This window comes from Marmota flaviventris, chromosome 19, assembly GCF_047511675.1.
Source record: "Marmota flaviventris isolate mMarFla1 chromosome 19, mMarFla1.hap1, whole genome shotgun sequence".
NCBI classification, from domain to species: Eukaryota; Metazoa; Chordata; class Mammalia; order Rodentia; family Sciuridae; genus Marmota; species Marmota flaviventris.
This window is the reverse complement of record NC_092516.1, coordinates 7,473,204-7,493,148: the sequence shown is the minus strand read 5'-3', so window position 1 is coordinate 7,493,148 and position 19,945 is coordinate 7,473,204. Positions and strand designations below refer to the sequence as shown.

The following is a 19,945-nucleotide window of genomic DNA, read 5'->3' as shown; positions in this document are numbered from 1 at the left end:
AAAGAACAGTCGGGCGCAGTGGTGCGCGCCTGTAACCCTGGCACCTGGGGAGGCTGAGGCAGGAGGATCCTGAGTTCAAACCCAGCCGAAGCAACTCAGTGAGGCCCTAAGTGATTTAATGAGACTCTGTCTCAAAATAAGATACAAAAAGGGCTAGGGGCTGGGGATGTGGCTCAGCGGTAGAGCGCTCATCTAGCATGTGGGAGGTCCTGGGTTCGATCCTCAGCACCACATAAAAATAAATAAACAAAATAAATGTGTACAAATAAAAAAATAAATATTTTTTTTAAAAAATGGGCTAGAGTTGTGGCTCAGTAGTGAAGTGCCCCAAAGTTCAATTCCCAGTACAAAAAGGAAAAAAAAAAAAAAAAAGAACAAAGTATACATATACACAGCTATAGGAATATACTAAATAACAGTTGATAATATGGTCCACACATGGCCAAAAAAGTACAGCTGTCCTGGCATGGCCTTGAGTCCCAGTTCCTTCACCTCAAGAAAACTAATTGGACCAGCTTCTTTCTTTCTTTTTTTTTTTTTGGGGGGGGGGGTTACTGGGGATTGAACTCAGGAGCATTTAACCACTGAGTTACATCCCCAGCCCAGGCTGGCCTGGAGCTTGTGCTCCTCCTGCCTCTGCCTCCCAGGTCTCTGGGACTACAGCCTACGCCACTGTGCCAGGCTGGACCGGGTTCTAGCGGCTCAGTGCTTCAATACTCACTGTAACTGGAGTCAATGGCAGCACCCACCTGAGCACTGCCCGTGGCCAGGGCCTGATGAGGGGCAGCGTGAGCCCATCACAGTCCTGACCCTGCCTCCCTTCAGCAGGGCCTCATCTTTTCTGAGACTGTAGCCGCTCCTGGGCTGTAGGAGCAACCCCTGGCTCCCAGCCTCTGAAGGTTCCCCCTGACCCCCACCCCCACGCATCCCCTGAAGTGACTCACTGAGGCCTGGCCGGTGCACCTCACGCAGGGTGTGGGTCATGCCCGCCTTGTAGCCCAGGAAGGCAGTGAGGTGCACAGGCTGACTGGGGTCATCCCTTGGCCACGTCTTCACCCTGCCCCGGTGCCGCCGGCTCCTCTTATGGGGCAGGAAGCCCAGGTGTCCATGCCGAGGGGCAGAGAACTTCCGGTGGGACTAGGGGCAGCAGAGTGAAGGGTGGAGATTGAGGGATGGGGCCTCCACACCCTCATCTGCCTGCCCTGGTGGGCTCAGCCTGTTGGGATCCAGGAGGGTTGGGCAGCACTGAGGCAGAGTGCTCTGGGCACAGGAGGCTACTGCCATCTCCCATCTCTTGCCCCTTCTAGGCCCAGGAGCCCAGCCTTGGCCCCTTGCTGCCTTCTCAACTGCCCATCATTACAGCCCAGAGAACTCCATGCTTGGGGGAGATCTGGGGGACGCCCACCTGCCCCCCTCCCCAGGAAAGCCTGCTTATTCTTTGTTCAGGCTCCAGCCCCAGCCCACTGACCATGGTGGCCGATTCCGGAAGGCCAGGATGGGGCGTCCCCACCAGGCACCAGAGGTCGAGTGGCAAGGCCAGGACACGTAGCAACCAGATCCCATATTTAGCCCCTGGCACCAGCTCGGTCTTCCTCTGTGGCCAGCAGGGTCTCTTGTGCCAGGAGCAGACTGGGGCGGAGCATCAGACAGACAGCCTGTGATGGGGACACCTGGAGCCAGGGCTGGCACCCCATTCCTCCATGTCCTGGCACTGAGTCATGACGCTCCCAGGACAAGACCAACTTGGCTTGACAGGAACAACATACCTTAGTTGGGAGCTCCTCTAAGAAGAGCCTAGATTGTTGACAGTTTTTAGGTTTCCTGTCCTGAGGGCTATTAAGACTGAGCTGGACATAGGGGTGCGAGAGGTGGACAGGGAGGGTTGACCACATGCCCATCAAGATAGAGATTCCTTACCAGCTATCTGGGCATCCCTTAAACCAATCAAAAATGACACATAAAGTTAATCATGTAAACTAAGGCTGAGTACCACTTCCTTAGAGCTATATGGAAAATCCCTAATTCCTTGTGCATAAGAAGTATTTTAATATTTAAGTATTTAAATACTTTTCTGCCACCTCCTTTCTCCTCTCTTACACCATCTGAATCTTTTTTTTTAATATTTATTTTTCAGTTTTTGGCAGACACAACATCTTTGTTTGTATGTGGTGCTGAGGATTGAACCCAGGCCGCATGCATGCCAGGCAAGCGCACTACCGCTTGAGCCACATCCCCAGCCCCCATCTGAATCTTTTTGTTCCCTGGACAAATATCTATTGTCCCTTTCACCTTGAATAGAATGGTTCCACATGAATGTTCCCAAGAGCTTACAGACTTTAACATTATATTAAATAACATGGGGGGAAATACAGTTTTAGTCCTTATTCTCCAACTGATTAGTTTATTTCATAAGTTCTATTCATTTTTTTTCATTATTTTAATGAGCAGTTTAGCTTTTATTTGTAGAATTGTAATTGATCCAAACAGCCAAAAACAGCATAGTAATTATTTACAAATTTTATTAAAATTTCAAACAAGTAATATTATATGTATTTTTAAATAAAATATGTCCATTAAAAAAAAAGATAAAGTTTCCTGCTGGGGGTGATGGTGCACACCTGTGATCCTAGGGAGGCTGAGGCAGGAGGATCATAAATTAGAGGCCAGCCTGGGTAACTGAGACCTTTTCTCAAAAATATGGAAAGGGCTGGGACATAGTTCAGTGGTACAGCACCTTGGGTACTGGGAAAAAAGAAAGTTTTGAATGAAAAGAGGTTGATATTTAAATAATTTCTTTTTTGAGGAGATTTTTTTTTTCCTTTTTGAGACAGGGTCCCACTATGCTGTCAAGTGATCCTCCAGCCTAACTCCTAAGTAGTTGGGACTACAGGTGTGTGCCATTGCACCTGGCTACCTTATTTTCCAATTTCAAGATTCTATGGTTATAAAGTTCTTCTGGGAATTGAACCCAGGGGTACCTTATCCCTGAGCTACATCCCCAGTCCTTTCTACTATTTATTATGAGATAGCATCTCACTAAGTTGATGAGATTGGCCTAGAACTTGCGATCCCCCTGCCTCAATCTCCCAAGTTGCTGGGATTTCAGGTATGCACACCACCATGCCTGGCTATCTTTATAAAGTTCTTTAGCTGCAGAATCACAAAGTTCTCTAGGTGTAAAATGTCCCTAAGAGAATGTGAATTTTGCATCACTAGATGCCAATATTCTAGCATGCTACCAAAATACAGTCTTTGGGTCGGAATGTCTGTGTTTCTAAGAGTTCATAATCTGAAGATTTAACATTTCCAATTCTAGATTCTGTGGGTCCCTAGCTGCTGGCTCCATGTCCCTGGCCCCTGCCTCTGGACAGGAGATGACTAGCACCCTGCCTGGATAGCCAGCCAGGTGTGCACATTACATATAAGGCCATGGTGGCTCTGGTCAGTGGCTGCCACGGGGCACTACAGTGCTCAGAGCTGAGATGGAACCAGCTGCCATAGGCCAGAGTGCCCTGTGCCCATGATGGGAGCCCCAATCTCTATGGGTTGGGCTGGGGGACAACTCATTCCTCCTGCTCTGCCCCAGGGAGGTCCCCAAACTCACTGTCAGCAGTCCATTCTTGAGGGACAAAGACAGCAGAGCCCAGAGAAGGTTGATAGGGACTGGGCAATCCAGAAAAGATTCCTGGAGGATCAAGACTTTTTATACTCTTTGTCGATTTCTTGACTTATTTGTTGTGTGTGTTCTACCAGTCGATGTTCTCCATAAAAGCCAGGTCGTGTTCACCTCGTTGCTAGCACCAAGTCTAGCCTGCAGTAGGTAGAATCATTTCTTTTGAATGATTCAAAGTAGTAGTAGGAGGAATCATTTCTTTTGAGTTTGTTGCTCTCCGCCTGCCTCGGGTGCGATGGCTCCAGACCCCACGTGGGGGCGCCCGCGGCCAACCACAGCATGTGGTGCTCACCCCGCGCAGGCGCAGTGGTCGCCCTGCGCGCAGGCGCAGCATCGTTCCACGGCGTCCCGCGCAGGCGTATTTGCCCCGACGACCTCCGCAGGGTTATCTGTACCCGGCACCCAACTAGCGGAGTCCTGTGCGCCATGCCCGACACCTGGGACAAGGACGTGTACCCCGACCCCCCGCGCCGCACGCCGGCGCCCTCCCCGCGAACCTCGCTGCCCAACCCCATCACCTACTTCACGAAGGCCTTCGACCTCCTGGTGGACCGGCCCGTGACCCTCGTGAGAGGTACGAGCTCGGGGTTCTGCCTGCTCGCGGGGACCCCGGTGCCCCACACCCGAGGTCCCCGAGCTCCGCCGCCTCCTTTGGCTTCCCTACTACTTCGCGGACCATTCCCCGGGACCTCCCCCGCCCCCGCCCCCCGGGTCGCTGCACCTTTCCCCGGGACGCCACTCCCTTGGCTGCGCCCTGTGCCTTCTATACCAGGACCCCTCTTTGCTCTCCGCCTCCGCCTCCGCCGCTTGAGAGGCTCCCTTAGTCTCTGGTCTCCGTCATAAACCGGGGTGTGTGTGGGGGGGGGGGGTGCTTGCTCTCGCAATCAACTGAGTCCTTGGGCCTGTTATAGTCCCAGGCCCCTGCAATGCAAGTGACAACTGGTTGTAGTGTAATGGCTGAAATGCCCAAATTCGCCATCTCTGGTCCTAATTAGAAAATGTTCCATGCAACTCTTTGTGGTCCTGTTTGCCAGCCCTCTGATCAGCAGCAAGCGCTTGCTCTGCCTTGTTACAATTAAGCAACTCATTCGTTCAACCATAAGACATTTGAGGTACATCGCATACTCAAGTGGTTTTTTTTTTTTTTTTTTTTTTTTTTCCCTATATTACGGTCTTCCAAGTTCTGGGGATTACTGGTTTGGGGGTTATGTGTTTATTTGGCACTGGGGATTTAACCCAGGGGCATTTTACCACTGAGCCACATCCCCAGCCCGTTTTGAGACAGAGTCTTGCTAACTTGCATGGGGCCTCGCCGAGTTGATGAGGCTGGCTTTGAACTTGTGATCCTACTGCCTCCGCCTCCCAAGTCCCTGGGATTACAGGTGTGTACCACCACTCCCAGCAGGTTATTTATTTATTTAATTTTAAATTTTATATATATACATATTTTTTTAGTTGTAGTTGGACAAGTACAATTTTTATGTGGTGCTGAGGATCAAACCCAGGGCCTTGCACGTGCTAGGCAAGTGCTCTAGGCTGAACCACAACCCCAGCCCCAGGTTATTTGTTTTTAAGGCAAAGAGGTCTTGCTATGTTGCCCAGCCTGGCCCTGAACTCCAGGACCCAAGCAATCCTCCTGTCTCAGCCTACCAAGTACATGGACTATAGACATGTCACTGGGTCTGGTATTCTTTGATTAGGGAGTATAGTATAGCAGATGAGTCAGGTCCCTCTTTCTTGCTGTCTTAGAAGTGGTTTGTTTTGGGGACTCAAGGACTGAACCCAGGGGCCCTTAAGAGACAAGGTTTCACTAAGCACCTGGTGTTTTTTATTCCTGGATGCATGAACTCTTTAGTCCTGCTAAAGCTACCAGTGGAAACTTTAGGCCTGGAGGTCATTGCAGGAGTTCTGTTGGTGCCTTCTTGCCTAGAGTGAGGTTCCTGGGCTGTGGGACAGGTGGACTTGTAGAACTGGGTTCTGAATCCTGCCTTGCTCAGTCTCATTGGTGAAGACAAAGGGTTGTTCTGGTCACAACCTGTGATGATGCAACTGGAGATATCACCACTTGTAGCCTAGTCCTTCTAACATTTAGGAAATACCTTCACCCATCTATCTAAACTGACAAGTAAATTATCTGGTTTCCTTTCTACAGAGTTTATAGAGCAGCAGCATGCCAAGAACAGGTATTATTACTACCACCGGCAATACCGCCGAGTGCCAGACATCACAGAGTGCAAGGAGAAGGATATCCTGTGCATTTTTGAGGCGGAAATGCAATGGAGAAGGGACTAGTAAGTGTATAGCAGGGAATGTTGAGAAAGTACGAGACCACTTCCTACTGTCCCATCATTTCCTGGGGATTCCTTGGGATGGCCTCATCCAGTGGGTATATCTCTTGGGGTTGGCTCAGATTTTGAAGACAAGGCTTTCACTCAATCCTTTGGGTACTTGCTCCTTTTTAGCAAAGTTGATCAAGAAATTGTCAACATCATCCAGGAGAGGCTTAAGGCCTGTCAGCAGAGGGAAGGAGAGAGCTACAAGCAGAACTGTGCCATGGAATTGGAACAGTTTGCCCAGGTGGCCAAGGCCTACCAGGACCGCTGTAAGTTGAGCCCTGCCCACCCTTTTTTGCTTGTTTTTTCTTACCCAACCCATCCACCATCTCTTTCTCAGATCATGACCTGGGAGCCCATTATTCTGCCAGAAAGTGCCTGGCAAAGCAGAAGCAGAGAATGTTGGCAGAGAGAAAAGCTGCTAAGGAGGCTGCTGCCGCCTGAGGCCTCTTAACTAACCTGCTGCATTGCTGAAATAAAGTGATTTAACTCTACTTCTGGTGGTGTCATTAGCCCCTTCGAAATTCCAGCTACCAGTTTATATGGAAGACAGAACCATTTATTAATGGGTTTCATTCACTTTATTATTTTTGTATAAAAACCCTATGTTGTAGCCACGGCTGGAGCCTGGGTCCTCTGTACAGAGACTCTGGTATGGGTTTTCACAAGATGGTCAGTGAATTCCTACAAAGAAAAATCAACAGTTATGTAGTGGGAAACCATTCCCCTACAAAATTAAGGTGTTTCTGCCCCGCCCAAAAAACCTGTTGGTGTTTCTGCCCCGCCCAAAAAACCTGTTGATAAGGTGGGCCATGATGTAAGAACAGTAAAATCTCACTAGCTAGACCAGAAATACCTGATAAGGAGACTTGGTGAACACAGTCTCTTTCCAGAGATCAGGGGTCAAATAGCTGTATGTCTTGGAGATGGCATCAAAGGTGGCCTTGGCTTCAAAACAAACAACAGAAGAGGGTTAGTGGCTAATAGCAGAGAAGTCCTCCACCCCTACAGAAGCTGTTGCACTCCTAGGAACAGAGAGGCCACTTAGGGGCAGATCTGCCGTGCATTAGGAGGGCCTTCCTCTCTCTCCCTTAAAATACGCCAAGCACACACTGCACCTGTGTGATTCGGCGGAGCTGAGAGAGGGTTCACTGCAGATTCCTTTGGGGGCCACCTACCAAAATTGCCCAAGGTGGCAGTGCAGCCCCTGGCAGAAGTGTAGCAGTCATCAATACCAGCCATCATCAGTAGCTTCTTGGGTACAGGAGCTGAGACAATGCCAGTACCTCTGGGGGCAGGGATGAGCCGTACCAGCACAGAACCACAACGTCCTGTCACCTAAGAAAAGCAGAATCAGGTAACAAGGGCCAGAGGGAAAATATGCTCCACCCCAGGCCCATCAATAAGCATCACAGCTTACCTTGCAAGGGACAGTGTGAGGCTTGCCAATCTTGTTCCCCCAATAGCCTCTCCGCACAGGAACGATGGAGAGCTTGGCCAGGATGATGGCCCCTCGGATAGCAGTTGCTACCTCCTTGGAGCATTTTACTCCCAGTCCAACGTGACCGTTGTAGTCACCAATAGCTACAAATGCCTGGGAAAAAACTATGTTAGGCGGCTCGTGATCCTCCACAACATCCATACACACTACCTAGTTCCTGTTGTGCCTCTCAAGGAAGAAAAGGCTACTGTGAGGCCAATCCAAGGTCCAGAGGGGCTCTTTCCTCTCTCTCCCCTGTACGAAAGTCACACGGGCAAAACTTAGTGTGACCATGCAGAGTGGGGAGAGTTTTGCCCAACCAGCCAAGTGCATGACAACTCTAATACCTTGAATCTGGTCCGCTGGCCAGCACGAGTCTGTTTCTGTACAGGCATGATCTTCAAAACCTCATCCTTGAGTGATGCCCCCAAGAAAAAGTCAATGATCTCAGACTCCTACAACAAAAGAACCGGTGTGCAAAAGTTGAGTGTTTAGCCCTTGATTCACCTAGATTCCAGGTCCGAGATGGCATCCTTTTCTATAAAAGCGAAGCCACCTCACCTCCGGCCATAACCCATGTCAAAGGTGGACACCCACAAGCGCAACCACAGGCTCAAGGTGCAACTCTCCCAGCCCCTACCAAATTAAGCTCCGGGAGGCTGGTCGTTCAGCGCAATACCTTGATGGGCAAAGAGAAGAGATAGATCTCCTCCAGGGACTTGATCTTCATGTCCTTGACCAGGCGGCCCAGCTTGGTGACCGGGATCCACTGCGGGGAAGGTGCCAGTCAACAGGGATACCTTCTGGGCGTCGTCCCCGAACGCGCCCCGCCCGCCGCCCGGGCCTACCTCCTTGTCTTCGGCCTTGCCTCCACGAGCCCCGCGGCCACGGCCCCGGCCCCGTCCACGGCCTCGGCCGCGGCCTCGGAGACCGCTGCCGAAGCCTCCGCGGAAGCCGCCGCGGCCACCCATTCCGGGGCCCCCGGGACCTCCGGGACCTCCCGCTGCACCGGCGTCATCCGCCATTTGCTGCACCAAGAGACAAGAACCAGCCAATTAGCGGGGAGCTGCCTCTGTAGCAGCGTGGGAAATCCAGACACCGCGCATCGAGTCTGAAGATGCGATCGTGCGGGCTTGGCCCCGGCCATCCGATGTCCGCGGATCGCCAAGGCCCGCGCCGCGTCCCGCCACAGTTAATAAAACTACTCACGTGTTTTTTCCAGAGAAGAAGAAAGAACCTGTCTCGGAAGGCGCTTTTATAGCAGGCCAAAAACCGCGAGATCTCGGGAGCCTCGCCCCGAGTGGCCCTAGCACCGCGAGGCGGCTACGATTGGCTCCGCGGCGCCCCGCCCTCGCCGCACTCTGCATGCGCCTGCGCATCAGCTCTTGCCGCAATCCGGGCATGCGCGGCGGGCGGCTGGGCGGACCGGTATAAACGCACGCGCCTCCGTCCCGCGGCCTTTCGCGGATGCCGGGAGCGTGTGCTTTCTTTCGTTTTGGTAGGTCCGATTTGCTCGCCTGTCCGCAGGTAGCCGAGAGACCGGCGTTGGTTGAAAATCACCCTCGGCGCTGGCGGTGGCCGTGGATGAGATTCGGCGCCCAGAGCCTCCAGGGGCCTCAGCTCGCCGCCCACTACCAGTGTGGAAAGGCGAAACCCAGGCCCCGACATCCCCGCTGCGGCTACTGGCGCGGTTATATCCCTGGCCAATCATCCCTGACCCCATCTTCTCTCTCCGCAGGACACGGATCTCCCGGAGAACTTGAGGCCGACGCCGCCAGGACCTTGGGGGGTCGTGGGAGAGATCGGTGGTCCCGCGTTTCAAATAAAGCTGTTTAACTCGGGATGTGTGGACGTTCTTGGGGTCTCCTACCTGCCGGAAAATCGAGCCCTAGTAGTGCGTTTCTTCCCGGGCTAGCCAAACTGCTTTCGGATATCACAAATGTAGGGCTTAGGCACGTGATTCTTAGGTGTCAGCCAGATTGGGACCCCTGGTCTGCCTGTGCAGTGGAGTGAATTTATCAATCCTTAACAGTGGTGCTCAACCTACATGAGCATGTATCTCTCTTCTCAGGCCTGCACAGATGATAAACACTGGAAGAGAACTAGCTGGTTCCCGGTGATTTAGTTCTCTCTGCTATGGAGAACCAATTGATCAACATCTGAAGACCCTGAGCTTTTGGAGTTCTCAGTGCCTGGGCAGCACCATCTGAGAAAGGTGCAGCTGTCCCTGTGATCCTACTGACCTTGGGGAAACAACTCTTAAAGAGTCTAGCTTCTCTGTGCAAACCTGCTCTGGGACCAGATGTCAGCCTCGACCAACATAGAGGGTCAGTGGGTGTCCACACCTGAGTTGGGGCTGCCCTAGTGTTTACATTCACTTTGGGCAGTACAAGGCTACTTGCTTTCCCAGCAGGCCCTGGACCAGAGTTGGTTTTGGGTTTTTTGTTTTATATATGTTTAGTTGTAGATGGACACAGTACTTTTATCTTACTTATTCATAATATGGTGCTGAGAATCAAACGTAGTGCCTCATATGCTAGGCAAGCGCTCTACCACTGAGCCACAGCCTCAGCTCTAGACCAGAGTTTTGATTGGCCTGAGCTGAACAATGCCACTGTGATGTCGGCCCACACCTGCTGTGAAATGGAGGCTCCCGAGCCCCTGGCATCAGTGGAGCTGCCTGCCCTCCAGATACAGATCATGGTAAGCCTAAGGCCCTCATTTTTCCAGCTCTAAGATTTATGCCAAGCTATCAGGGATTTACCCCATTCCTCAATCAGAAATGCTGGGCAGTGGGTTACAGCCCCTACAAGGAATGAGGAAACCTCTGGGTCAAACTTAGAGCCATCTCTGCTTCTCCAGCTAGGGATTGGTGGTCCTGGGGAAACCTTGACCCTCATGGCTGTCTTCTACATGAAGAGAGTTCTCATGTGGCCTACCTACCCACCCAAACACTTGGGTATGTGGAGTGGGGGGGCCAGAACCTGGTGCCTGCCAGCTCTGATGCAGGTTTGACCTTTGCAGAGTGGCGGGTATGATCTCAACCTCTTTGCCAGCCCTCCCGACTGCAACTTCCTGTGCTCCATCTGCCATGGGGTTCTCAAGAGGCCAGTAAGGTTGCCATGTAGCCACATCTTCTGCAAAAAGTGCATCCTCCGGTGGCTAGCCAGGTGCCACTGGGAACCCAAGGGACTGGGAGGGCAGGTGTGAAGCCACTCCTGTGGTCCAGAGCCCAGACTTAGTCCTAAGTCTGCTGAACACTGGGTTCCAATAGCCACAAGATGCTAAAATGTGTGGGTCTCCTAACCCTGTAGTGTTAACAGGTCCCAGCCTTGGGGACCCCCTTATACCTCCTCCAGCTAGAGACCATTTGGGTCACCCCTTGAAGATCTGTCCCTACGGTCATGTCACTCTGCTTCCTTCTCACCTCACACACACACTTGCCTCCTTCCAGACAAAACACCTGTCCATGCTGCAGGAAAGAGGTGAAAAGGAAAAAGATGGTCCATGTGAATAAACTCCGGAAAACCATTGGCCGCCTAGAAGTCAAGGTAGCTCGAAGTACCCACTCCCATCACCCTTGGGTGGGGCAAAGCCAGGGCCAAGCATGCCATCTTCAAAGAAAACCAAGTGCAGCCCAGGCATCAGCAGACCTGGCTAAGTTTGAGTCATATACTACTTACCTGTGTGACCTTGGGCAATTTACTTAACTTTTCTGAGCCCTTGGAGCCTCAACTATAAAATGGGGATTCTAGAGAATTTTCAGTGAAGTGCCAGGTGTATGGGCTTAAGTCTCCAACCCCTGATTTTACAGATGAGGAAACCAAGGTTTAAAAAAAAAAAAAAAATGCCCCGGGTTGGGAATGTAGCTCAGTATTAGAGTGCTTCCTCAGTATATGCGAAGCCTGGGTTCAAACCCCAGCACCACTACCACCCACACAAAACAAAAAGTGTGGCAAACATACCAGACTAACCCAGCTATACACGTCCCTGTTCAAGACTCGGGCCTCTAAACACCAAAGTTCTTCCCTCCTACCCATCTGTTCTGGAAGCAGAAAAGCTCGGGAGGTTCCTAGTCTCCTGGTTCTTGGTCAATGGTCAGATACCAAATGGGAGGAGAGGGTGGGGGCCAGGGAAGAGCCAGCTGGCAAATTCCCAGCCTGGCCTGGTCTGGCAGGGCCCAGCTAGGTTCACTCACATGGAGGTTTCTCACACCCCCAGTGCAAGAACGCTGAGGCTGGCTGTTTGGTGACATGCCCCCTGGCCCATCGCAAGGGGCATCAGGACTCATGCCCCTTTGAGCTGATGGCCTGCCCCAACGAAGGCTGCTCTGCGCGAGTGCCACGTGGGGACCTGGCTGAGCACCAGCAGCACTGCCAGCAAGGTGGTGAGCAGCTTTGCCTCTTGGGCTGCGGGGCCACCTTGGGCCCAGCTGAACGTGCACGCCATAACTGCTACCGAGAACTACGCGAGGCCTGGAGCGAGCGCCAGGAGCGCAGCCGGACTCTGCTGCTAAGTCTGCTGCGGCGTGTGCGCCGGGTGCACCGCACCACCAATCTCATCCGCCGGCAACTGGCCCAGCTAGGCAACTTCCTGGAGGAGGATGACGCCCTGCTCCTGGGCACTGTGCAGGAGGCTGAGGCCACCCCAGTGGGCAGTACTGACGCTGAGGTGTGGGGGTCACAGGGCCAGCGTGCCTTGTAAATATAAGGGCAAATAAATGCTGAGCCCAGGCCGGGCCTATCTCACCGCCTCTGTGCCTGCTAGCCTCATACCCTGTGCCCATTCCCCAGGCCCCCTTGCTCTTCATTTGTCTATTTCTTTTCTCTCAATGTCTCTTCTCCCAATCTCAACTCCAGTTGCTTCCTATCAATTTGTTTTATCAGTTTTGTAGCCTGTAGCATGAATGGCTCAAAATCGTTAACTCAGTAAAAGCCAGTCCCTCAGTAGCTCAGGAGGACCTGCACCCTCTCTGCACTCCTGTCCTTTAAGAATATCCTCTGGGGTTGGAGATATAGCTCAGTGAACTAACACCGGGAGGCCCTGGATTCAATCCCTAGCACCACAGTCTCCTGTGCAATGGCTCCCTTAGCCACACTGACCTCTGCACCCCTAAGCAGTGGCTGTCCCTCTGTCCGAAACACGATCTCCAAAAAACTGCTTTACTTCAATTGCTCCGGTGCCCCCTTCTCAATGAAGCCTTCTGCACTGCCCCCATTTAAAACTGCACTTATGGGGCTGGGGATGTGGCTCAAGCGGTAGCGCGCTCGCCTGGCATGCGTGCGGCCCGGGTTCGATCCTCAGCACCACATACCAACAAAGATGTTGTGTCCGCCGATAACTAATAAAATAAAATAAATATTAAAATTCTCTCTCTCTTTAAAAAAAATAAAATAAAACAAAACTGCACTTATGCCCTCTGCCTAATCCCTTGCTAACCTACATTTGCAAAACCCTAGCCTTTAAACTGGTGTAATTATCCCCTTCTTCCCAGACCAGCTCTTGCCCCCACTGCTGCCCACTGGAGAGCTACTCCAGGGCAGGAAATTTTTCTTCCTGGGGTCTCCAAGGGCCTAAGGCAGTGTTTTGCATACAGAAGGTACTCATAAATTATATTTGAATGTCTCTGGAATTACCCAATTAGTGCGTTTATCCGAAGCACTTATATGGATTGAGCCCACCGTGCAGAAACTGGCTCTTGGCTCTGGCTCTATCCAAAAAAAGGAGAGGAAACACTTTCAAATGCCTGCCCCACTCGCTAAGTTGCTCAGGCTGGTCTCCAACTTGCGATCCTCCTGCCTCTGCCTCTGCCTGAGTCGCTGAGATTACCAGCATGTGCCACCACGCCCACGCCATGGAAGTTTCTTAGTCCTCAATACCAAAAAATAAACTTCCATAAATAGGCAACGTCACAGGCAACCGGAGCACACTACCTATTTCCTTTGCCAGGGTTGCGCCCCTCCACACCCCACCCTTTAGACCGGAAATTCGCCGGCGCCGGCTTCCGTTTCCGGACGCAGCAGCAGCAGCTACTGCCCACGGCAAAGATGGCATCTGGTGCGCTGTGCTGATGGCGTCACAGTAGTCGCGGACAGTGACACCATCAGCAGCGCGACGGGAGTGAGGAGTGGCGCGCCGGTCTCCCTCACGCGGCGGCGGCGGGTCCTGGCGGCAGGGACGGCGGCGACATGGCTGAGGCCGCGTCCGGAGTGAGCCGCTTCAAGGCGAAGTAAGCCCAGCGCGGGAGACGGGTTCGCTGCCGGAGTAACGGAAGCGACCGCGGCGGGCCGAGCGCGCATTCGGGTCGGAGAGGCACCCTCCCTGTGGAGTCGCGGGCCAGGCTGCGGTGGTAGCAGCAGGACGGTCGGCACCGCCTGCCATGGGGAAGGGCGGCAGACCCGGCGCAGCGAGCGTCGGGTATCTAAAGAGGAGCCAGTTTCAGGGGCGTGGAGTGGGGACGAGGCGCCCCGCGGGGAAGGGGCGAGCTGAGCGCCAGTCGGCGCAGGGCCGGGTGGTCACGGGAGACGGGAACCACCTGTGGTCCGGCTTCTCCCCGGAGCCGGAAGACAGGAGGTGGGTGGGCCGCGGTGCCAGGGTCCCTGAGTCCGGTTCTCATTCAGTTCCCGTGACACACAGCTTCATGGCACAGATCATTTCCATCCGTGCCTCAGGGGATTGAGTTGTGACAAGCACCAGCAAAGGAAAGGTTGTGCTGGCAGCACTTCTGTTGGGGGATATCTGGGTTCAGAGAATAGGATTGGTTCCATCTTGTCAAGCTGGCTTCCCAGAAGGGAATTTAGCTGCGTGTTGGAATCTGGGGGAACCCTGGTCATATGCAAGAAGCAGAGGACCTGTCCCAAGGGCTGGGCCAGGAGAATGAGGTGGCAGTGTGGACTGTGAGAGGAAAAGTTTGCAGGAGCAAGGTTTGGAAACATGTAAAGAAAAAGAAGGTTTTAAGTAGGGCTGTGACATAATCGGTTGTTCTAAAAAATAACTGGTATCACCAGACACAGTGGTAGACTTGGAAGGCTGAGACAGGAGGATTGGAAGTTTGAGGCCAGCTTCAGCAACTTATCAAGGTTCTGAGCAACTTAGTGAGACCCTGTCTCAAAAATAAAAAGTGGTGGACTCTGGGTTCAATCCCCAATACCAAAAATGATGATGATGATGATGACAACAACAACAACTGGCATCAGGGCATGGTGGCCACCAATTCAGGAGGCTGAAGCAGGAGGATCACAAGTAACTCAGGGAGACCCTGTCTCAATAAAAAGGCTGGGGATGTAGCTTAGTGGTAGAGTGCCCCTGGGATCAGTTCTCCCAGTGCTACAGGGATGGGAGAATAACTGGCAGCATGATTGAGAGAGTAGGTAGGGTGCCCAGAAAAGAGACTGGAACTGCTATCCAGGGGAGACTGCAATACCCTGGACCAGGGTGGAGGCCGTAGAGAGGGAGGAGGCCATAGAGAGGCAAAGAAGAAGACAGCATGAGCGAGGTCACAGAAGTGATACCTGCCTGGAGAGTGAGATCAGGTGAGGCTGGGCCTACAGGAGGGATCCAGGATGGAGAAGGGGTGTGCTGAACTTCAGGAGTGAAGACTGGAGAGGTGGCACCCTAGGTCCTACAACCCACAGGGGACCCCCAAGGCCCCTACTTAGGAGACTGGGCTGCCTGGCTGCATTCACCTGAGTCAGGCCCACCTCTCCATGCTGCAGGACCCCACATGGATCACTAATCAGCGCTGGGTCTCAACCTGTCTAACACAGGAGTAGGAACACCCACCCACAGAAAGATGCCCAGGAGTTCCACAAGGGAAGGGGTTTGGGACAGCACCCAGCACAGGGCTAGGCACTGGGGACTAAGGGGGTGGCAGTTCTTTACTCACCTGGTTCTCTTTCCAGCTATGCTATTGAGCGCAAGATGGAACCTTTCTACAAGGGCGGGAAAGTACAGGTACCAGCTCCAGGGACAGGTGGGGTGGTGGATGGGGCAGGCAGCAGGTGCCCAGCATTGCCTTGATTGAGACCCCTGTGTCCAGCTGGACCAGCCTGGCCAGCACCTCTTCTGCGTCTGTGGTACCAGAGTCAACATCCTGGATGTGGCCTCAGGGGCTGTACTAAGGAGCCTGGAGCAGGTAAGGGCAGGTAAACAGATGGGAGGGGGAGGTAGAAGGGGCAGCCCTTTCTCATGGTGCTGTGTGCTCTTGTGCTTTCCCTCAGGAGGACCAAGAAGACATCACTGCCTTTGACCTCAGCCCGGATGATGAGGCACGTGGGGCAGGGGTGGGAAGTGAGCTCTGTGGCCTCCCTCCCACATTGCACGTGGACAGAAAGCTCACCTGCCAGCTGAACTGCACATTCCCCAGGTGCTGGTGACAGCCAGCCGGGCACTGCTGCTGGCTCAGTGGGCCTGGCGAGAGGGCAGCATTACCCGCCTATGGAAGGCAGTACACACTGCTCCTGTGGCAACCATGGCCTTTGATCCCACCTCCACACTGCTAGCCACAGGTAGGGCCTCAGCTGGGCAGGTGGGCCAGAGGGCGCAGGGCAGGGCCTTTGGACACACCAGCTCCCTTACTTCAAATGTTCCTGCAGGTGGTTGCGATGGGGCTGTGCGTGTCTGGGATGTCGTACGGCACTATGGGACACACCACCTTCGGGGCTCTCCTGGAGTTGTGCAGTGAGTTGGGGCAGTGGAGAGTGGGTGGACAGAGGCACCACCTTTGGGCAGCACAACTCACCCATCCCCCACCTGCCTGCAGTTTGGTGGCCTTCCACCCGGATCCCACTCGCCTGCTGCTCTTCTCCTCAGCCGCAGACGCTGCCATCCGCGTGTGGTCACTGCAGGACCGCTCGTGCCTGGCTGTGCTAACTGCCCACTATAGTGCTGTCACCTCACTGACCTTTAGTGCTGATGGCCATACCATGCTCAGGTCAGTGGCAGACCATGCAAGCCCTGGGAGGAAGTGAGGGCTCAAGACAGTGGGAACTGAGAATGGACTCTGGAACTAAAGGGGCTTTCTCTCCACAGCTCTGGACGTGACAAGATCTGCATTCTCTGGGACCTTCACAGCTGCAAGGCCACAAGGACTGTGCCAGTGTTTGAGGTGGGGGCACCTGTAGAGAGGGCCAGTGAGTTGGACAGGGGATTGATGGGGGAATGGCAGCAGTCTTTGACCCAGCTCATCCCCAGAGTGTGGAGGCTGCTGTGCTGTTGCCTGAGGAGCCAGTTCCTACACTGGGTATGAAGAATTCAGGCCTGCATTTCCTGACTGCTGGTGACCAAGGTGTGTGGGGCTGGCCACAGGCTGACCACAAGAGCTAGGGGAGGCCTGCAAGACTGATAGCAGCCCCTCTCCCACTGCACAGGCACGCTGCGCGTGTGGGAGGCAGCTTCTGGGCAGTGTGTATACACCCAACCACAGCTGCCAGGCCCTGGGCAGGAACTGACCCACTGTGCCCTGGCCCGCACTGCTGGCCTACTCCTCAGTGTCACTGCCGACCACAACCTACTACTCTATGAGGCACAGTCCCTGCAGCTGCAGAAGCAGGTGAGTGCCTGTCCCTGGAGCCCAGGGCTGGAGACACCAAGCAGCTCTCCACTCCACACAAGTCCCAGCTTACGTTCTTGCCTCCCACAGTTTGCTGGCTACAGCGAGGAGGTATTGGATGTCCGGTTCCTTGGGCCCAAGGACTCCCACATTGTTGTGGCTTCCAATAGCCCTTGCCTAAAAGTATTTGAGCTGCAGACATCAGCCTGCCAGATCCTCCATGGCCACACAGGCAAGTGGAGCTCATGATACTGGGTTTGATTGCCTCCTCACCCTACTGCCTTTTTGCCATATTGACTTCTGACCACTCTTCCCATCAGACATTGTCCTGGCCCTGGATGTTTTCCGGAAGGGGTGGCTCTTTGCCAGCTGTGCCAAGGTAAGGCCTCCTGAAATGTGGAGGTGCAGGGGAAGCCAAAGCAATAGGACCACGGCCCAGCTTCTTTCCTCAACTCTTCCCATCCCAGGATCAAAGTGTCCGAGTCTGGAGGATGAACAAAGCTGGCCAGGTGGCCTGTGTGGCCCAGGGCTCTGGGCACACACACAGTGTGGGCACCATCTGCTGCTCCAGGTAGTGGGACAGGGCTGGATCCAGGAATATTAGAGGAGATGGAGGCTCAGGCCTACTAATGGGGTTCCATTTCAGGGAGGGGAAGGTGGTGGCTTTGACCTTACTCTGAGATTCTAGGCCACAAGTGGAATAGAGATCAGGTCCAGAGAACCCCAGGTTGTTATGGGCAGGGAATCCTCAGTAGTAGTCTTGGGACAAAGTGGACCAAGGAGGGAGTGAGTGGAGAATGAATGAACGAGGTTCAGGTGGAGAAAGGGATCCAGCATTTAAGACTGGGGTCCATTTGCAAGGGGTGGACTAGAGGTATTTGGGGCAATGCCCTGGGACCACCTCTACTCTGGGCCTTGGTGTGGCAGGCCAGACCTGTGGTGTGCTGGCAGACAGTGCTGTCCAGCCTTAGGTGTCTCTCCTCTCCCCTGCTGGGCTCTAGGCTGAAGGAATCCTTCCTAGTGACAGGCAGCCAGGACTGTACCGTGAAGTTGTGGCCCCTCCCAGAAGCTCTGCTATCCAAGAGCACTGCCCCAGATGGTAGCTCCATCATCCTGCAGGCCCAGGCCACCCAGCGCTGCCATGACAAGGTGACCACATTGGACCCTGGGTGGAGACATGATTGAACCCTTGCTATGGTAGAGGTCTGAGCTGCTGCCATCTGCTCTTTCACCAGGACATCAACAGCGTGGCTGTCGCCCCCAATGACAAGCTGCTGGCCACAGGCTCTCAGGACCGCACAGCCAAGCTGTGGGCTCTGCCACAGTGCCAGCTACTGGGTGTATTCTCTGGCCACCGGCGTGGCCTCTGGTGTGTCCAGTTCTCACCCATGGACCAGGTGCTGGCCACAGCCTCAGCTGATGGCACCATCAAGCTCTGGGCATTGCAGGATTTTAGCTGTCTCAAGGTAAGCAGCGTCCCCTGGCCTGTTCCCTCCCATCTGTTGCAACCTCACATCCTCCCCACACCTCCCCACAGACATTTGAGGGGCATGATGCTTCAGTACTGAAGGTAGCCTTTGTGAGCCGTGGCACACAGCTGCTATCTAGGTGAGACACTGGGCACAGGTGGGGTGGGGCAGGGTGGTAGGCAGGCCCCTACAGTCAGCCCTTCCCAATCCCAAACCCAGTGGTTCTGATGGGCTTGTGAAGCTTTGGACCATCAAGAATAACGAGTGTGTGCGGACACTGGATGCCCATGAAGACAAGGTCTGGGGGTTGCACTGCAGCCAGCTGGATGACCGCGCCCTCACTGGGGCCAGCGACTCCTGTGTCATTCTGTGGAAGGTTGTGGGCCCTGAGGGGCAAGGGTGGGCTGGGGGCCATCTTGGGGGCTTGTCTGACCCTCATATGATCCCAGGATGTGACTGAGGCAGAACAGGCGGAGGAGCAAGCCAAGCGGGAGGAACACGTGGTTAAGTAAGTGGGGACCCAGTCCCAGCACCCCTGCTCTGTGGCACAGGGAAACAGGCTAGGTGGGTTCACTCCAGTGGGAACTCAGTCAGGCCCATGCCTATTGACTCCACCTTCAGCCCCAGCCAAGGTCCCTGAGTGGCCCTGTCCTTCCCTCCACCATCAGGCAGCAAGAGCTGGACAACCTGCTCCATGAGAAGCGGTATCTGCGGGCTCTAGGCCTGGCCATCTCCCTGGATCGGCCCCATACTGTGCTAACTGTTATCCAGGGTCAGTACCTGCTGCTCCAAGGGCAGGGGGCAGGAAATGGGACTTCAATGACTATTGATTCCCTTTCTGGAACTTGAGTGTCCTCCTCCCATAGCCATCCGCAGAGACCCTGAGGCCTGTGAGAAGTTGGAAGCCACCATGCTGAGATTGAGGCGAGACCAGAAAGGTCCTGAGCAGGCAGGAAAGGGCCAGTTGGGGGTGGCCTGCTGGGCAGTGGCAGGAGCAGGGCAGGGTGGAATGGCTTGGGAGGCAGAGTGTGACTATCCCTGATGCCCACAGAGGCCCTGCTGCGCTTCTGTGTCACCTGGAACACCAACTCCCGGCACTGCCATGAAGCCCAGGCTGTGTTGGGTGTGCTACTGCAACACGAACCCCCTGAAGAGCTGCTGTCCTACCAGGGTGTGCGTGCTGCACTGGAGGCCCTACTGCCCTACACTGGTATGTGGGCATGGCCAGGGCCAGGAGCGGTCTTGTGGGTGCCTGGACCTTCTGACCTCCTTCTGTCCTCCCCAGAACGGCACTTTCAGAGGCTTAGCCGGACTCTGCAGGCAGCCACCTTCTTGGACTTCCTATGGCACAACATGAAGCTATCCCCTCTCTCTGCTACCCCCACAGCCCTCTGAGACACATAAAGATGTACTTTTCTATCCTGCGTGTGGATCTGAGTT

At 54.0% G+C, this 19,945-nt stretch overlaps 4 protein-coding genes, 1 long non-coding RNA gene and 3 other non-coding genes across 9 annotated transcripts; 5 read left to right on the top strand and 3 right to left on the bottom strand.

Moving 5' to 3' along the window:
- Window positions 1-4,014: 4,014 nt before the first annotated feature.
- Window positions 4,015-6,500, top strand: Ndufb10 (NADH:ubiquinone oxidoreductase subunit B10). The gene is made up of 4 exons (XM_027940571.2): window positions 4,015-4,247; window positions 5,826-5,964; window positions 6,136-6,275; window positions 6,347-6,500. Exons 1-4 carry the CDS (start codon window positions 4,100-4,102, stop codon window positions 6,448-6,450), a joined length of 531 nt encoding a protein of 176 aa, XP_027796372.2. The 5' UTR covers window positions 4,015-4,099; the 3' UTR covers window positions 6,451-6,500.
- Window positions 6,501-6,564: 64 nt separating this feature from the next.
- Rps2 (ribosomal protein S2) lies at window positions 6,565-8,526 on the bottom strand. The gene is made up of 7 exons (XM_027940569.2): window positions 8,335-8,526; window positions 8,166-8,255; window positions 7,834-7,941; window positions 7,427-7,600; window positions 7,185-7,344; window positions 6,863-6,954; window positions 6,565-6,690 (listed from the first exon to the last, which is right to left on the bottom strand). Exons 1-7 carry the CDS (start codon window positions 8,509-8,511, stop codon window positions 6,610-6,612), a joined length of 882 nt encoding a protein of 293 aa, XP_027796370.1. The 5' UTR covers window positions 8,512-8,526; the 3' UTR covers window positions 6,565-6,609.
- On the bottom strand, window positions 7,019-7,152 carry LOC114097137 (small nucleolar RNA SNORA64/SNORA10 family). Its single transcript, XR_003583550.2, has one exon. It is a non-coding gene; the product is annotated as a small nucleolar RNA SNORA64/SNORA10 family (small nucleolar RNA).
- LOC114097138 (small nucleolar RNA SNORA64/SNORA10 family) lies at window positions 7,663-7,796 on the bottom strand. Its single transcript, XR_003583551.1, has one exon. It is a non-coding gene; the product is annotated as a small nucleolar RNA SNORA64/SNORA10 family (small nucleolar RNA).
- Window positions 8,527-8,887: 361 nt separating the features above from the next.
- LOC114096895 (uncharacterized) lies at window positions 8,888-9,327 on the top strand. The gene is made up of 2 exons (XR_003583514.2): window positions 8,888-8,984; window positions 9,225-9,327. It is a non-coding gene; the product is annotated as an uncharacterized lncRNA (long non-coding RNA).
- On the top strand, window positions 9,031-9,156 carry LOC114097134 (small nucleolar RNA ACA64). The gene has a single exon (XR_003583547.1). It is a non-coding gene; the product is annotated as a small nucleolar RNA ACA64 (small nucleolar RNA).
- Window positions 9,328-9,952: 625 nt separating the features above from the next.
- Window positions 9,953-12,818, top strand: Rnf151 (ring finger protein 151). Its single transcript, XM_027940935.2, is given in 5 exon segments — window positions 9,953-10,189; window positions 10,511-10,656; window positions 10,941-11,037; window positions 11,708-12,168; window positions 12,170-12,818. Coding segments are annotated over 5 exon segments (825 nt in total). The 5' UTR covers window positions 9,953-10,105; the 3' UTR covers window positions 12,207-12,818.
- Window positions 12,819-13,531: 713 nt separating this feature from the next.
- Window positions 13,532-19,924, top strand: Tbl3 (transducin beta like 3). Of its 2 annotated transcripts, none has more exons than XM_027940349.2 (22): window positions 13,532-13,715; window positions 15,388-15,439; window positions 15,525-15,620; window positions 15,706-15,753; window positions 15,852-15,993; window positions 16,081-16,165; window positions 16,248-16,418; window positions 16,517-16,592; window positions 16,679-16,772; window positions 16,855-17,036; window positions 17,127-17,268; window positions 17,357-17,415; window positions 17,504-17,607; window positions 18,038-18,185; window positions 18,272-18,502; window positions 18,574-18,644; window positions 18,725-18,881; window positions 18,955-19,013; window positions 19,174-19,277; window positions 19,372-19,443; window positions 19,557-19,715; window positions 19,791-19,924. In XM_027940349.2, exons 1-22 carry the CDS (start codon window positions 13,675-13,677, stop codon window positions 19,898-19,900), a joined length of 2,403 nt encoding a protein of 800 aa, XP_027796150.1. In that variant the 5' UTR covers window positions 13,532-13,674; the 3' UTR covers window positions 19,901-19,924. The 2 variants fall into 2 exon arrangements, with proteins under 2 accessions (XP_027796150.1, XP_027796151.1); XM_027940350.2 differs by lacking the exon at window positions 13,532-13,715 and adding an exon at window positions 13,738-13,903.
- The last annotated feature ends 21 nt before the right edge of the window (window positions 19,925-19,945 follow it).

Excerpts from the sequence above, each read along its gene's own strand:
- Rps2 (XM_027940569.2), bottom strand. The coding sequence starts at position 8,511 with ATGGCGGATGACGCCGGTGCAGCGGGAGGTCCCGGAGGTCCCGGGGGC. Across the intron at positions 7,601-7,833 it reads GCCAGCGGACCAGATTCAAG|GCATTTGTAGCTATTGGTGA; the intron begins GTATTAGAGTTG and ends GTTTTTTCCCAG. Across the intron at positions 7,345-7,426 it reads CTCACACTGTCCCTTGCAAG|GTGACAGGACGTTGTGGTTC; the intron begins GTAAGCTGTGAT and ends TGCTTTTCTTAG.
- Ndufb10 (XM_027940571.2), top strand. The coding sequence starts at position 4,100 with ATGCCCGACACCTGGGACAAGGACGTGTACCCCGACCCCCCGCGCCGC. Across the intron at positions 4,248-5,825 it reads GCCCGTGACCCTCGTGAGAG|AGTTTATAGAGCAGCAGCAT; the intron begins GTACGAGCTCGG and ends TCCTTTCTACAG. Across the intron at positions 6,276-6,346 it reads CAAGGCCTACCAGGACCGCT|ATCATGACCTGGGAGCCCAT; the intron begins GTAAGTTGAGCC and ends TCTCTTTCTCAG.
- Tbl3 (XM_027940349.2), top strand. The coding sequence starts at position 13,675 with ATGGCTGAGGCCGCGTCCGGAGTGAGCCGCTTCAAGGCGAA. Across the intron at positions 13,716-15,387 it reads GTGAGCCGCTTCAAGGCGAA|CTATGCTATTGAGCGCAAGA; the intron begins GTAAGCCCAGCG and ends TTCTCTTTCCAG. Across the intron at positions 19,444-19,556 it reads ATTGAGGCGAGACCAGAAAG|AGGCCCTGCTGCGCTTCTGT; the intron begins GTCCTGAGCAGG and ends TGATGCCCACAG.